The 16,198-nt window shown below is 37.4% G+C and overlaps 2 protein-coding genes and 1 pseudogene across 14 annotated transcripts; all 3 read right to left on the bottom strand.

Annotated features, from left to right (window-relative positions):
• Positions 1-232: 232 nt before the first annotated feature.
• LOC122278105 lies at positions 233-8,580 on the bottom strand (annotated as a pseudogene).
• Positions 8,579-13,673, bottom strand: LOC122278568 (transcription factor TFIIIB component B''-like). The gene is made up of 8 exons (XM_043088747.1): positions 13,422-13,673; positions 12,849-13,320; positions 12,639-12,739; positions 12,427-12,470; positions 11,479-11,668; positions 9,371-9,515; positions 8,976-9,109; positions 8,579-8,722 (listed from the first exon to the last, which is right to left on the bottom strand). Exons 1-8 carry the CDS (start codon positions 13,671-13,673, stop codon positions 8,579-8,581), a joined length of 1,482 nt encoding a protein of 493 aa, XP_042944681.1.
• LOC122278106 lies at positions 13,572-16,198 on the bottom strand. Of its 13 annotated transcripts, none has more exons than XM_043088195.1 (9): positions 15,983-16,197; positions 15,231-15,311; positions 15,046-15,151; positions 14,897-14,966; positions 14,398-14,801; positions 14,255-14,317; positions 14,008-14,068; positions 13,853-13,916; positions 13,572-13,768 (listed from the first exon to the last, which is right to left on the bottom strand). In XM_043088195.1, exons 4-9 carry the CDS (start codon positions 14,949-14,951, stop codon positions 13,708-13,710), a joined length of 708 nt encoding a protein of 235 aa, XP_042944129.1. In that variant the 5' UTR covers positions 14,952-14,966; positions 15,046-15,151; positions 15,231-15,311; positions 15,983-16,197; the 3' UTR covers positions 13,572-13,707. The 13 variants fall into 13 exon arrangements, with proteins under 13 accessions (XP_042944129.1, XP_042944127.1, XP_042944130.1 ...); XM_043088193.1 differs by having other exon boundaries at positions 13,853-13,922; positions 15,983-16,196; XM_043088196.1 differs by having other exon boundaries at positions 14,008-14,058; positions 14,255-14,321; positions 15,983-16,192.

The following is a 16,198-nucleotide window of genomic DNA, read 5'->3' as shown; positions in this document are numbered from 1 at the left end:
TAAATGATTTTTTCTTTTAAAATATATATTTAATACACTTTTAAAGCATTTTTAAAATATCTTTTGAACACTTTTTAAAAGGGTTTTTTTAATAAGCCATTATGTTGAATTTTTTTCTTAGGCATTTTTTATATAATGCCTATAAAGCATTTGAAACTGTTTTAATCTTCAAACAATGTTAATTTTTTTCATAGGCATTTGAAACTTTTAATTGCGCATTCAAATTTTTATAAAAAAAAAAAAAAAAATTAATAACAAATATCCACACACAATACACATTACATTGTAGCTTACATTATAATGCAAAAAATCCACTTAGCAAAAAACAAATAAGAAATGCCTCCCATAATTCAGAGCCATCATCCTGCAGATTTGGAGGTAGTTCTATTGTTTGAAGGACTTAGTGCCAGCTTTCCTTAAAAAAACAAAATGAAAGCAAATCCAGGTTAATTTTTATCTTATAGTGTGATATTGAATATAAGCAAGTGAAGAATGAACTGTTAATTACATACCAAGATTCATTAGATAAAAGACACGAGTTACATGCGTAATGAAAAACAAGAGACATGTTCCTTATCCAGTAAATCCAACTCCTAGTAGAACTAAACTCAAACTAATTACATCCAATTGGATGGGAAAAAAGAAAAGAAAAAGCAACATTTTAGTAATGAATCAAACACCTACCACGTATGCTTGCATGATCTTCTCAAAACTTGACTTGGAGACGAAGTAGATTCAAGTTTGGTTGATCTGGTTAAGCTCATGTCATATAGAAGTGATTGAGTTGTATGAGAACTCAATGGAACCAAAAATCAAACATATAATTAGGATGAAGACAAGAAGATAAGATCATGATAAGACTTGTGACTTGTGATGAGTACAGAGTTAGACAATTATAATAGGATACTGATTATATGCAATTGTAATAGAATACTGATGCTATGTAAAAACAGGTCTACCCCCAATATCTTTGCATCTCTTGCAATTGATAAGACAAAAAATAAAGGCCAAGAAAATTGAAAGATGGTCAGAGAGGATTTGTGCAGGAATGTGGTAGTTGAGTGGAGCCAAAGAAATTAAGGTGGTTTGGATCGAGGAGTGGATATATAGGACCATTAGGAAGCTGGTTCACTAATTAATAATTTACAATGACTAATGGATCAACCTAATCATGCAATAATGTACTTACAGCCAAACTCTGTGTAGACTTTTGTGTGTGTGTAGGTGTGTGTTTGTTGATGTGTTGGGGGGAGGGGGTGCTTGTTCAATTACTTCCATTAATCTATCATTTTCAGGCCCTTTTAACACAGGCCAAAGTGATGATAAATCCAGTTATGCGGCAAATGGTATAAAAAGACCTGAAAAAGCCATGCAGATGTCCACCAAGCTTCTCAAAACGTAAAAGTAACGAAGGTATGCATTAGGCTGAATACCATCCAATCGTTGGATGCTTCCAATGCACATAGCACCCATCTATTACATGTTGTGCCCACCTTTGAGATATGACCAACGATGCCTCTTCAATGTGCACTGGACAATCCAGCAACTGGACAATATCTGAACCCCCCACTACACATTCTAATCACTGACTGGAGAAAGGACTCCCCATCAATACTCTTAATGCTCCTGCAGGAAAACAACTACCTTAGGACTTAAGCTATTGTACCTTTTTAGTTGCAATCAGCTCTGCCTCGAGGGCATCCGCGTGACAAACAGCAGCATTAAGCAATTCCACTTTCTCATACGGCATCTCGGATGGCTTTGATTGGAGTGTATCAACCTTCTACTCAAGCTCACTCAGCCTCTTAAGTGCAGAAGATAGGAGATCTGCCTCTTTGTAAGCTGGAGTTGGTGAAGGGGGGGGATGAAACTCCTCTTTGTCTGTTGCATCAAGAGTGAGTGCAGGAATATTTTGCTCACTATTAGATGGTGTTTCAGGAAGTTTCTTTGTCACATGACCAGCCACTGAACGGACGAGAGTGAAAAGAGTCGTGAAGAGGGACATAATCACCACCAAAATCCGAGCACGAATTCCTTCAGGTGTCTGTGGAGTCTCAGGCAGGGGAAGTGACCCTGCATAGGAAAGTTGAACTTCTTATGCATGTATACCAAGTACTCCAATGAATTTAGATCATAATACCGAGGTCATTTTACCATTGAATTGGATATAAAGGGTGCTATTCTTCTAGGAAGACAACAACAATGCCAAAGTAACATAACAAGTATTAAAAGTCAAGGAAGTTTCCGAAATTGTTTTATTACAAGGCTCTAGCTTCAGAGTCATATCAAGACTGCAGGAATATACAAACATGATAGATGCCAGTAGATCTAGGGTACAGTTTCTAACCTTTGAGAGCATTAGGCCTCTCAGGGGGAACTTGCTTCTTCCAACCATTATCAACAGGCTTGTCAACCATTGGAACATATTCATCATACCCTGAGAAGCTACCAGCATAGTTTGCCTTTCCAATGACCTTAGCCTGCATATCCATGAAAGTACATCAAAAAAGTAATCAGTTTCTTAAAAATATGGGCATATTTAACATTTAAGATAGCTTTCTATAAATTCCTTGATAAAACTGCCTATTACATTACAGACATACATTATAAATCAGCACCTCTCTAAGTTAAATAGGAAAGCTGCAAAAGAAATAGAGCAATATGCCACAGCCCTTTCCAAACTGACCAATATTTGAATTTAAATCCAAAATTCAATATTAAACTCTAGTTTTCATTTTACCACAAGCAAAAGAAATATCATCAAGGCACCCAAAATCATTTGATCAAATCATTGATGAAAAACATCGACTCTGTTATCATAAGCATAGATTAAAAAGGTGAGAAACCAACCTCTTCGCAAACAGGCGTCAATTTAAGGTGGGAATAACTCTTAATTGCTTTTGGGGAAGTGATGTCTTCAGCTTCAGATCCCGATTCAGCAGTGGATGTATCACTCCCTCTTACCTGCATGGAGATAGTACAAAAGACGAAAAATGTGGCAATTCTATTTCAGGTAAGAAACACTTGAAATATGGCTCCATCAATAAAAAAATGGGGAAATCATAGTAGGATAAGAAATGCTTGACAGGTGGCTTGATGACTTGCAAAATTTCATATTGCAGATTTTACAAAATCGTTCGAGCGGAGGCTTTTGGCCACTCGAGCGAATTCAGGCAGATTCAAACGCTCGACTGCCGCTCGACATTGAGATCGAGCGGGTTGCGGAAAAACAAAGCTCGCTCGAGCAGAGACATTAGCCGCTAGAGCAAAATCAGGCAGAATCGAACGCTCGATGTGCGCTCGATAGGACACTCGAGCGAAATCAGGCAGAGTCGAACGCTCGATGTGCCCTCGATAGAACGCTCGAGCGAATATCGTATTTTGACAGATCTGGGGTTTTCCGCCGTCAAAGCATATAAAAGAGATTTTTCACCATATGGCCGTTCTTTTTGACTGGAGAACACTTTTTGGGACAAAAAGACATAGCTAGAAGGATTCAATTCATCTGTTTTGGAGAGGGAATTCCATATATTGCACGTACGTTGGAATCATACACAAGCACAGACGGGAGAAAAGTATTGAAACATTTCCTTGAATTCTTGAAGACGAGTTGGAAGAGTATTTTTCAGCATTTATTTTCTTCTAATATTCTCAAAACAATTATGGTGAATTCATTCATGTTAAATTCCCTTTCTAGCATGAGCTAAATTTTATTTATTCTAAGAAAACGATATAACCTAATTCCGAATTATGCTTGATTGTCTATGTTAATTTAAGGCAATTCTCTTTTTGTTTATCTAATTTATTCTGATTTTATTGCTTCTAATTAACTGACCATTGATTAGATGATATTTAATCTTATGATTTGCTATCGAAAGAAGAAATCATAAGATAGATCTTGAATATTTCAGCATAGGTAAGTATAGAGATCGAAAAACTTGTATGAACCTATATATTAATTAAATCATTGGTCTTATTACTTTCTTGATTATTTAATTTACATATTCTTGTGCGAATTGATAAACAAGAATAATTTTTAATTGACTATCGAAAGAGGCTTTTGGATGAATTAGAGATTTGCTAATAGACAAAAAGAATTAAATTAAATTAGTTGAATGAGTAAAGCATAGTGAAGAATTAGGTGAAATCGATTTCCTAGAAGTTTTCTTTCCCATTAATTTGATCTTCGAACATCAGTTTTATTTCCTTTACGTATTTCTCTTTGAGTTGATCTTAATTTAATTTGCAACTACAAAAATCTTAGTGATTCCTCTAAATAAAATCGAGATTAGTATAATTTTGGTATTTAGCAAAAGTAAGGTACCAATCTTTAAGGACGATACTTTTCTTATCACTTTATTATAAAATTACAACACTATCCACTTGCAGTTTTGCACCGGTCAAGACTCCATCCATAAAAACGGGTGAATCAAAAGAGTCTACCATAGGGTACTGCGGCTTAGCAATAGCAATAACCTGCCCCTCACTGTTCAAAACTTCCACAACCGACCTGGCGCGCCTTGCTTCACGATTAAGCACCATCTGCAAGAAAGTTTCAAACAACCATTTACAACCTGAAGTAGAAATGGCGAACAAAAAAGCATATTTATAAATATAAAAAAGTGAGGCTCCAGCATAACCTTTAATATTTCAGGGTTTTTCCATGGCCCCTTGTCAGACCTGAGGCAACCTCCCTGATCTGCACAGGTACAGCTACCACTGAGAAATTCTGGCAACTCACTGTACAAATGCCAAAGATTTGCATTAGTTAACAACTAGTGCACTTGTGAAACAAAGATTAGTAAAAATCATGAAAGTATGGCCACCAGAAAATATTCACATACTATAAAAATATCAAACTCAAAATACCTGGCATCGATTATCTCAAGCAATTTGCTCTGGAATTTGTTTCCAAGAACCTAAAATGATTTCAAACAAAAGCATGTTTTTGTTGGTGAACATACAACATAATAAGTCAAGGGCCCTACAAGTTTGTACCATAATGCATAAAACATATGAGGAGGGAGAACGATGCATACATGAATCTTGGAGGTTGTCTTGGGATCTAGAAAAGTCTTTACAGTATTCGCAACAACCTGAATCCAGGGCCAGCATTGATGATAAACATTTGGCAAAGAGTCTGCATAATTAATATCACACCAAGTTCCAAAACAGACATTAGACTTTAATTAATTTATCACATACTTAATGATGAATGTGCAAAGATATAATAATCTAACATTGGAAGAAAGCAGACTTAGTACCTCTGGATAATTGTCACAATCAATTTTTTGCAGCCACGTGATGAGTTCCCGTGCAGACTTTGTGAAGTTCTTAAAGCCCTGAATGATTAAAATATTAGGATGAACAAATAAAGAATAACAATTTTTATTTTTAAAACGAAAACATGAACTCTGCAATCAGCAATGATTATGTACAGGCCACATACCACGCCTTGTACATCTAAGATTGTAGTGCTCGAATCTATGTGCTTCTTTGCCGCAATGGTGCAAGCTGGAAACTTTATGGCAAAGCTTTTCTCAAACGCCTGCACATGGTATTTAACATACCTATCCATAGCGGTAACTTGCATAAGTTTGTTAGGATCAACTTTTCCCAGTCTTTCAATGTATACAGGTCTTCCCTCCTTGTCCACACCATGATGACCATGAGGATAGTACTTTAAGACTTCATTTAACTCTTTGAACTCGAAATCCTGGTGCAAACAACAATATGGTAAATAAAGTGAAGATATAGCTACCATGCACTCTAAATCCAGTCAAACATTGTTACCTCCATAATAGTGTCGGTACCAAAGTCCTTCCTCCACTGAAGTATATCAGCCCACATATGCTTTGTTTTCTCAATATCAAACTTCCTTGCTTTCAAAAACCTGAAATTATTGTAATAATCCTTGAGAGTGTTAGTACTTAATATACTTTTAAAGGGTTAAAATACATGGTTAGAGCATAACTATCAGGTGTTTCACACTTTTCACCCAAACTTCCAAAATCAGCTCATTGCACCCTCCAATTAAGTTGACTGTCAAGTAATACCCTTTATTAAGATTCAACAGTCAAGAATGTGCTGCATCGTCTATTTTTCTCCATCTTAATGGTCAGACTCAGACAGAGTGTGCTGTTTGCCAATTCATAGTAGTTTGAAGGTACAATGTGTCAGTTTTGGTGGGTGCAAGGTGAACAAAACCTTATAATTTAGGAGTGAAAAGTGTATTTAATCCTATTCAAAACGGGGAGGACAGCTAATGGAAACATCTACAAATTTTTACAAGCTGAAAATCGAAGACAAGGAGACATATTCAGGAGGCACGTAAAAATATAAGTTGAAAAGAAAATCATTTTAAAAAGGCACTAAATCTTTCTTTTCCTTGTTGCCTGTACAGAAACTGGCTAAATGATAGAAGCATGTACAGACTTATTGTTAAATTTAATTGTACTCATAAATTGTTAAAAATAACAGAAGATGAGAGAGAGCGCCTCCATATGGAAGAATAATTTGTATGGATTTGATAGACAGATTGTAAAAAGATGAGACAGCACCTCAGCATCATATGGTAATCATCATGTTTATCTGGCAGCAGTTCATCCAAGAGTAGTGTTTGTCGAAATGCATCAACAGCCCTTAGCTCCTCAACATCCCTAACATCCTCAATTGAAACAGAGCTGACTCGACCATCACTTTTTCTTCTACCCTTTTTCTTGAGTGAGTGTTTAAATTAGGTAGATGCATTGATCGCTTTCTTTTTAAGAGATCCAATTCTAGTCCTCCTTTCATCCTCAGATCAGAGTTCTCAAAATCAGATTTTCTTTCTTTTCTCCCATCAATACCAGAGAAACCTTCAAAGCCTGCCACAAAGGAACATCATGAAACGATATAATGCAAATGACCAATGCAAAAAAATGAAAGATTGAAGTGTATCCACAGAAACTAAATTTTCTTTCAGCAAAATTTGCTAATATTGCTGAATTTCCAGAGCCTTGTAGTTTAGAGCTATATATTATCTTACCCAAAACAATTATAAGCAATATGGGCATCCACATCTTTTTCAAAACTTTCAAAATTCAAGGAATCAACTTCTTAACTGGATAAACATCACACAGCCGCCTCGAACCCAAGGGGCAAAAGTGAAACTGAACAGTTAGTGTACTCGTGGCCACTCTCATGAAACGAATTGGTGCTGTTTCGATGATAGAGAACGCTTGTTGGGAGAATTTAGAGAGTTTTTCTTTCAAACTATTTGTCTTTGTGCAAAAGTTCTTGTATTGAATGGGGATAATTTAAATGATATTCTTTCACCCTTGCCTAGTATCTAGTCCCTAGCTTGTATTTAGGTGTTTCCGCTTGTATACTCTCTATCTACTTGGGTCATGCCTATTTACTTGAATTAATAAAATGTCTTAATACTGATTAAAAAAAAAAAAAATCTTTGAAACAATTGCGTTTGGTTCTTGAGAATATTTGCAGAAGGATAAAAAGAAAAACATTCGTAAAATTTTCTACATTTACCCGCATTTCAATATTAAGGAACCCAATAAAAGAAAATGGTTCATTCACCTTAGCCTAACCCCGATAATTTTTTTTCCTTGAGCTCAGGGGGAAAAGTATTCTTGTTTCTTATTCCCAAAAACGTCAGCCTAATCATTCGTTACAAACAACCAGATTCAACAACTCTCCAACCAAAGAGGCAAAAGTGAAACCCTAGAATCCCAGCAAGCTGAACACTATTGCACTGGATCGACAAACATTCAAAACTCCATTTCGGGAAAAAAAAAAAAAAAAAAAAAAAAAAAAAAAGGACAAAAAAAATAAGAAAATTGAAAGGCACTCACAAGGCCTGGCGAACCGGTCCAGAGGGCCCGACATCTCGCAAAAAGAAAGCTCTTCAGCGCGGCACCGCTCAGTCAGTCACGTGTCAAGCTGAGAGGATGATGGATTTATCAAGAATACCCGCATTCAGCTCAGAAACCCCCAGAAGGAGAGCACAAAATTCCGGCACAATCTGGTGCCTAGTGAGGAGAATTTAGTATTACCCTCGAGTAGTAGCAGCAGCAGCAGTACCCATTAGGTGAGAGAGAGGCGAAAGAAAGGAAATGAGAGAGCTCTCGTCACGAATCATGAGGAAGATCCCACGGTCATAAATGCGTCGCAGTAATTCCTTCCTTACCGATCTGGGTGCTGTAACGGATCGCTAAGTTCGAGACGAATCAGAAGGAATTTGCTGGAGATTCAGAGAAATTGACAAATAAATTAATTGAATTTAATAAATAATTGCCGATAAACCACGGCAAAGACTCAAGAGATATAAGGAAAAAGAGCCAGAGAAGGTGAGGAATCTTGAACTTTGGGGTCAAATATGACATAAATGACGGGGGGTATGGGGCTTGGTTAGGATGGACGCGTGGAGAGTGCAGATGCGTTGAATAAGTGATCCGCCGGCGGTAGCCGGAGCTATGTGCGACCTACTCGGCTACTCCTACCACTATTTGTCGCTGTGATTGAGCAATGATTTGGTCCCTGGCTGTGAGCTACTCCAATCCCACTATTAGTATTTTTATTGCTAATAATCACTTTTATATTGACTCCAGTCATAGAGGTTATCATCGCCTACATCAGACTTCGCAGGACTATGAACTTCACCCAAATCTGCTTCATGATCTTCAACGACTACTTCCCCATCCTGCTCAGGTTTTGCCACTTCCTCCTGTGGACATATCAATAAGTGCAATTATTGTTTATCAGGTTAGAAAGAAGCATCAAGACTGCATGAAATAGCTAAAGACAAAAAAAAAAAAAAAAAACTTAATTTTACCAGAAAAACCTTTAACCATAATCCTAACTAGCTTAGTCAAGCTATAAGATGCCTCATAAACATGGTCATTTCATGCTTAGTGGGCCTTGAGACCAGGTTCCATATTACCTTAGCAGAAGATAAAAGAAAACACCAAAAAGCTTACCTTCGCTTGAGTAGTCAATTCCACTATCTCCTCCTCCTCCTTGCCTGTCCTTGCAACCTCGTCATCTACATAAGCATCTTCTGCCTGAGAAGCTTGCTGCAACCGCTCAATCACCAACTGGAAATGGGAATGATCTAAAACAGAAAATTATATATTAGGCAAGTTTTCGGCATTCCTACTCATGAAGATTACCTTGATAAAGACTCCAATAGAAACCTTTAAATATATCCTGTTGAGTTTAGTACCAAAATGGTTAAGCTTAGTTTCCCAATGCTTATATATGAGACTACGACCTAATACAATCTAAATCATGCTGAGATTACTAAAATTATCATAGTACAAATGAGAGATAAAGAAAAAGAAAAGAGATTAAAAAGAAAGATAAAGGACTTCACCTTTAGCACGACTGGTTAGGGCTTCAGAAAGCCGTATTGGATGATGACGCTCTTCCTTCTTAAATTTCAACTTGACTTGATGACGAGTTCGACCGGGAAAAAGTTGTTGTATCATAGAAAAATCTGTCCCAAACTGCCGAACAGCCTATATCACATATTAAAACAGAGATTAGTTGAATTTTTATGTAAACGGCAACCGAAGACTGGACCTTGCCACTTTTGTCTGGAGAAAAAGAAAAAAAAAATAGAGCAATTAAATTCTTTATTCCAATTTAAAAAAAATGACAGTGGATGATAAAGGACGAATCAGTAACCAACTCTAGGGAGTTAATGCTGTCCCATCCCTTTGCCTCTCTTGCACTATCTCAAATTTTAAGCTTTTCAGGCTACACTTATTTTTTGGTAACAAATGCTTCATTATCAACATGAATCTTACTAGGGAAGGTGTTTACATTGCAGTACATGCATAAAATCCCATTCTTAGTGCAACTAATTAGCATAAAAATGATTGAAAATTGCAACATGAAAGGTTCGTATAGACAGATCGAAGGAACCAAAATCCATCTTATTTGTTAAGACCCACTTCAAATAAAAGAAAAGAAGATGCACTTAAATCACAAAATGCTTTATATGGTTCATGGAAATCACTTGACACACTGCAAAACCCTTCCAGAGTACTGCAAATCTAGGGCCGGTTTTAAAGCTCAACTAATGGTAAACTCAACTATAGATTTAAAATCAACTCTAGGTTGGAATGCAGCATGCTCCTCAAGATTTAATGTGGAGTTAGTTTTCATGATTTTCTTGTATCTATTTCTAGCTAATGCAGCATGCTCCTCGAGATTTAATGTGGAGTTAGTTTCATGATTTTCTTGTATCTATTTCTAGCTCCTGACTTGTAATTAGGTGCTCTCCATTGTATACTTCCTACGTACTTGGGCTTCGCCCATTTACCTTTTTATTTTATTTTTATTTTTATAAGTAATATAAAATTGTATTGAAACAAGTAAATAGATATTGCCCAAGTACACAAAAAGTATACATCAGAGAACACCTAATTACAAGAGCTAGAAGAGATTTATATGACTAAACAATAATTGTTCCAGGTAGTGGCAAAAGTTCAGTGAAAAGCAACGGACATCAGCACACTAATGGGGTGACCTCCCTCCTCCTCACAATATAGATTATGGCAAATATACAGAAAAATAATAATAATTAAGTCCACAGAGACCTTATACCAGTACCATAGAGACATAAACGAAAATCTTGCAAAGTGTTCATTAATTACCAAAACTGTTATCTCCCAACAGACCCACAAAATTCACTGTAAACTAAATATAACCACTGAGCAGATCTCCAACCTTACTAATCCTATAACATTTGCCATCTGTAATGTCCAATATACCTTCATCTTCCTCTATTTTGGATTATAATCGCACACCACATATGTTCCAAAATTTCACTAAAAAGATAACAATTTGGCCAATTTATTTTGGATCTACTTGTTGCACATAACAAACAAAATATAAGACATATCATCACTGATGGTGCTGTATGTGCAGAAATGGAGGGGGGGAAACATCTACGACTTCACTGTGAGGTTGCTAGTACCCTGTGGTACAATTTCTTTGACAGAGTCAATTTAGCATCGGTTACGCCTCGACAGGTAGTAGATCTACTTGCTACCTGGAGAGAATTAAGGGGTAACCCCCAAGTGCAGCTGTGTGCAAGCTGATCCCCATTTGTCTACCATGGTGTATCTAGAGGGAGAGGAACGATAAAAATTTCAAAGATCACAAGTGGCACTAGATTAACTTAAAACATTCTTGCACAAAACTTAGTTCCTTTGGGCGATATCCATAGATTTCAATGGACTAAGTCTCTCTGATTTCCTTGAATCAAACTAACTTCGGTTTTGGCAGTTTCATAAGCTGAAACAGACTATTTACTTGCTTTCACAGTGATTGCAAGACTAAAACTTGGTCATCTTCTGATCATATACTTTATATGGTTTACTAATGGAAAGAAGAAATAACCAAGATTTTTTTTTTTTTGTGGGGGGGGGGGGCAAGTGAAAACAAGAAATGAATAAGATGTTACAGCTGTACCTCATAGAACAGTTCTGTGTCTTGTTTTGACCATCTTGTACTGGGAGTTTTGTCCATGAAAGACTGGTAATTAATGAAAGGGTCAGTTGGAACCTCATAACTTGGTTGATCATCAGAACCTCTGCCTTGTTCTGAAACAAAAGTAGCCTCTCCATTGTAAGATGATTCCTTAGGAAAGGAATTGTAAGACCTGCACAGAAAATAATTGTGACACGAAAAAAAATATCATTTGATCAATTTTTTATGAAAGGGAATCCTGGAGAGCGTGCAAACACATGTCCTTTACCTGGTTAAACACCAGACCTGTGTAATGTGTCCCCCCATCACATGGATCAAGTAAATCATCGACTTTTTAACCGATGGGACATAGCCCCTAGAAATTGTTTGCACCCAAGGTTTCGAACCTTGGACCAAGAGAGAGCATACCACCAAGACCAAGGCTCTTACCACTTGAGCCAACCACCAGGGGCTAAACATTGGATTACATATGATTCCAGGTATAATAAAACCAAATTACTAACCAACAACATTTGCTTAGATTACGGGCTATTCGAAATTCCACATTTCATCAAATAATACAACAATTTTCAGGCCAAACAATATGTTCCTTAAATCACATGGCAACATTATAAACTCGCCTAGCCCCAAGGGGGCCTGCCCTAACACTCCTAAAATGAAATTTTACATTAAATCAAGAAACATTATCCGATAATTGTAGTCTTGTAAGAACCTAAACTAAAAAGAAAAAGAATATACATAAGATAAACCCTTATTTAGAGAAACAACATAATCCCACAGACATGCAAAGACTACATAGAAAAAATAATAATAATAATAACTCAAATTTTCTTGAGTTGCCTATGAATGCAAACATTATGTCACTTGATACAGAAAACGAATAGCAATTCTACAGGTCTAGCCACATATAGGTCATGTTTAAAAGGATACCTTAAATTGGTCAAGGGTGTTTTTGACGTTTCTGCCTCTTTGCTCTGCATGAGTGGGCAAGTCATAGATGACCAAAGCAAATTAGCAAAGTTGAATTTAGCATAGACACAATAATTATAGCAAGGTAGTGCTACAACTAAAGAAAAAGAGACTAGAATTGCTACTAAAATAACATCATCACAAGAACAAGAATTAGAGTGCAGAATATGTACCGCTAGTCGCTCCTTGTACTCAGCGAGCAAAATGAGATCCTTGATAGGCAACCTTTGAGGGTCAATTTCATCCTCTGGTGTTTCAAGTAACACCTTATCCACTACAAAAGAGAAAGTTGTCCAACAATTCTGTTAATACTTTACTATGCAAATATGTATATCTGAAAGTGTTTTATCTTGCAGTCTCACAGATCTGGGAATTTCATTTACCATGTCTCCTGTTTCGACGCGTTGAATGAGAAAATTTTTTGGGAGGTTCTTTGGTCGACTGGTCAGCTGCTTCATTGGCCTTCTTGCGCTTTTGTACGGGTTTACCATTTTCAACCCCAGATTTCTTTGACTTTCTAGGAGCCCTTTTCTTCTGGGACATACTTTCCACTCTAAATTCCTCATCACTTTCCACTCTATATTCATCCTCATCATCACGGTCCTCAACTTCGCCTATATTAGAATCAGTGGGAGGTTCACCAGAGAAGCCCCCATTTTCATTAACCTCACCATCTGGCTCGTCGATAAGTTGAAAAGATACTTTTTTCCTTAACTTTCTCAACGATTTGCCATCATTGTTTAGATTTCCCGACGATTTGCCATCATTGTTCTCTTCATCAACTGTAGCAGATCTTGTGCATTTTTGAAGAAGATCTGATGATGTAGAAGCTTCTCCTCTTCTACAGTTAGAATCCTAGGGCAGAAACATGACAAGACCGTATTAAGATATTTGAGCAAATAAGTTGGTTATCTATCAAACACCAATACCATAGCAAACTGACATAATTGAATTACCAGTTCCGTTAGAATTTCAGGAACATCCTCTGAATGCAGAGTATCCCTCAGAACGGGGCCATCCGAGTAAGAATTTTTGGCAAGATTTATTGATTCTTCGTTCATTGAAATTTCTGAGGTTGGGTCCAATGTAATAAAATCATCAAACCTCATGGAGTTATCTTGTAAATCGTCAGCTGGGAAGGCAGAAACTGAGTTCACATTCGCATATCCAGTGTCAGAAGGAACCAACTCAGGAGCTTGTGAATGCATAACAGACTCAACTTCTGGGTGAGAGGTGTCAGTACTAGGTTTCTCTTTTATTGCTTTCATCTTGGGCTTGGGTCGAAACTTGCCAGCATGCAGTCCTAAAAAATGAAGGAGAAAATAAACAACTATAAATGCAACATAAAGCAAGAATAAATAAAGCATGCAGCTGATTCTAAACATACCAAATGGAATATTGTCCTGAGACATAAAATCTAGATCTTCCATGCCAGAAAAGGCCCCAGCTTCCTGAAACTAATCACAAATTTATCTGACTTAGCAAAAGAAAAACAACAGAGTCCTTTTTTAAAGGTTAAAAATCTTCACCTCTGTTTCCGACCTTCCATTATCAATCTGAACATCTCCACCCTTGTTAGAAACACCAGCTTCCCTGCAAGTAACTGTATCTTGGTTTATATGAGCATAAGGATGAGTTTGAGGCTCTGCAGCATCACATGACCTGAGTGCTGAAGAGTCAACAGAATTACATGCCCGAATACCAAAATGCTCCACTGAATCCTTATTGTTGAAATCAAGAAAAGTAGGCATTTTCGAATGAGAAAGGGAACCTTCCCGATCATCATTACCATTTGTTGCGTCAGCCTCGGAAAGAATACCTCCAAAGGGCTCCAATTCAAATTCCATGGAGTCTATCTAAAACCAAAGGAGTTCCCAATCAGCAAACAAATACATATATACAAAAATATATTTGGAATATCCGAACATCTACCTCTGCTGACAAGATTCCTATGCAGGAATGCCAACCAATGTTGCTCTCAGATGTTCCAACCTCTGGATGCAGAGCATCTTTAGAGCCAATATCCTCTCCTATCACGTGTTGGGATGAGGTCTTGACTGATTCCAAGCTTTTGTTGTCAGTAAAAGAGCTTTCATTGTCTTTTGATTTCTGGTTAATGCATACAATCTCTGAGGTAGCTGCAGAAATTCCATCCGCAGTTGTCAATTTATCTTCTGCGACAACGGGCTGAGCATATTGTTTAGTCTCTAAGCCTGAGGGGGTTAGTCTAACAGAATTTTCATCGGTAGAACCTGAAGGAGCTGATGGGACTGATGTAGAAGTCCCATTTTTCGCACTGGCTTTAGCCTTTGGTTGAAACTTGCCACCAGCCTTGGCTGGAAAAAAAAAAATTGACAAACCTTTAAACTGCTTAAAGAGGAAAATAGTTTTAAAAATAACAAGCTAAGAGGGGTGTGTCAGAATAACCTACGTTTACTTTTAACTGTCCCCAGAATATCATCACAAAATGGGTCGTCCAAATCCATTCCCAAAGAATTGCACTAAAACCAATAGAATTTTAGTTTATGAGCTATTTAGATACCATATACCAATACCAAAAAGACTAGTATAAATTCTTACCTCTAAGGCTAACTTCTCACCGGTAATGGCGTGATGTGCTCCCAGCGACGGTCAAGTGCGACTGGACGTGCGGTGCGGCGGCCTCTACCGGTCATGTTGGCTGGCACTGAGCAAAGAGAGTGGGAATAAACAGTGAGATATATACATAGAGAGAGAGAGAGAGAGAGAGAGAGAGAGAGGCTTACCTTCATGGTGGGGTGCGACGGGGATGGTGGCGGCGGTTCAAATGGAGGTGCTGCGCGATGCGGCGGCGTGAAGCCGCTGAGCTGGATGCCAAGAGATGCAGAGGATGAGAGGCCGATCGGGAGTGGGGGGAACGAAGGGGAAGAAGGGAATATAGAAGTTTAGGAAGAAGGGCTAAAATACTAAAATTTAAGGGTGTCCCGGACGCGGTCTAATTGGAGAATTTTCACCCTCCAATAGGAGGGTGACACGTAACAGTTGTAGTAAATTTACAATAGATGCAAAATATAAAACACATCTCACAGTTCCATTCTCTCTTTCTCCACTCTCTCTCTGTTTCTCACTCTCTCGACAGTTGTCACGGTGCCCTTGCTCAATCACAAATACGGATAAATGATTCCGCTAGGAACGAAGGAATTAATCAAACAAAGCAAACTCTTGACCCACCAATTTTCGAAAACCTTGGAGTAACAAATCAAAATCAAGATCGCTATCCCGTAGGCTTACTAAGGAAAACACTTTTTTCAAATAAGTATTTCCAAGGAAAAATCTTCCCAGACAAACAGAAACGAAGAACAAACCATAAAATAGAAAATAAATTTGAGAAAAGTCCCTAATATGAAATTTTGATAAAAATGACTAAACAACCTCCAAAAAATAAGCAAATGTATTCAAACCCTAAATCTATAAAATTACATATCAAAAATCTAAAGAAAATCGGAAAAAGACATTCAAAAAAGAAAAAACAAAAAACCTTCTTAACAGCTCAAGGCCTGAGAGCGCTTGAAGTTGGTGATAGAAGAAAAAGAAGAAGCAGCAGCAGCAATCAACGATGCATTGTCCCTTTTTTTCTCTTTCTTGAAGTTATAAGAGTGTGAAGTGGAAGAGGGAAATAGAGAGAGGGGAACGGTGAGAAAACCCAAAAAGGAATAGAGTGTGATGTAGTCAACGGTAAGTTTGGTGGATTTAT

This window comes from Carya illinoinensis, chromosome 10, assembly GCF_018687715.1.
Source record: "Carya illinoinensis cultivar Pawnee chromosome 10, C.illinoinensisPawnee_v1, whole genome shotgun sequence".
NCBI classification, from domain to species: Eukaryota; Viridiplantae; Streptophyta; class Magnoliopsida; order Fagales; family Juglandaceae; genus Carya; species Carya illinoinensis.
The sequence above is the reverse complement of the archived record's forward strand: the minus strand, read 5'-3'. Positions and strand labels throughout refer to the sequence as shown.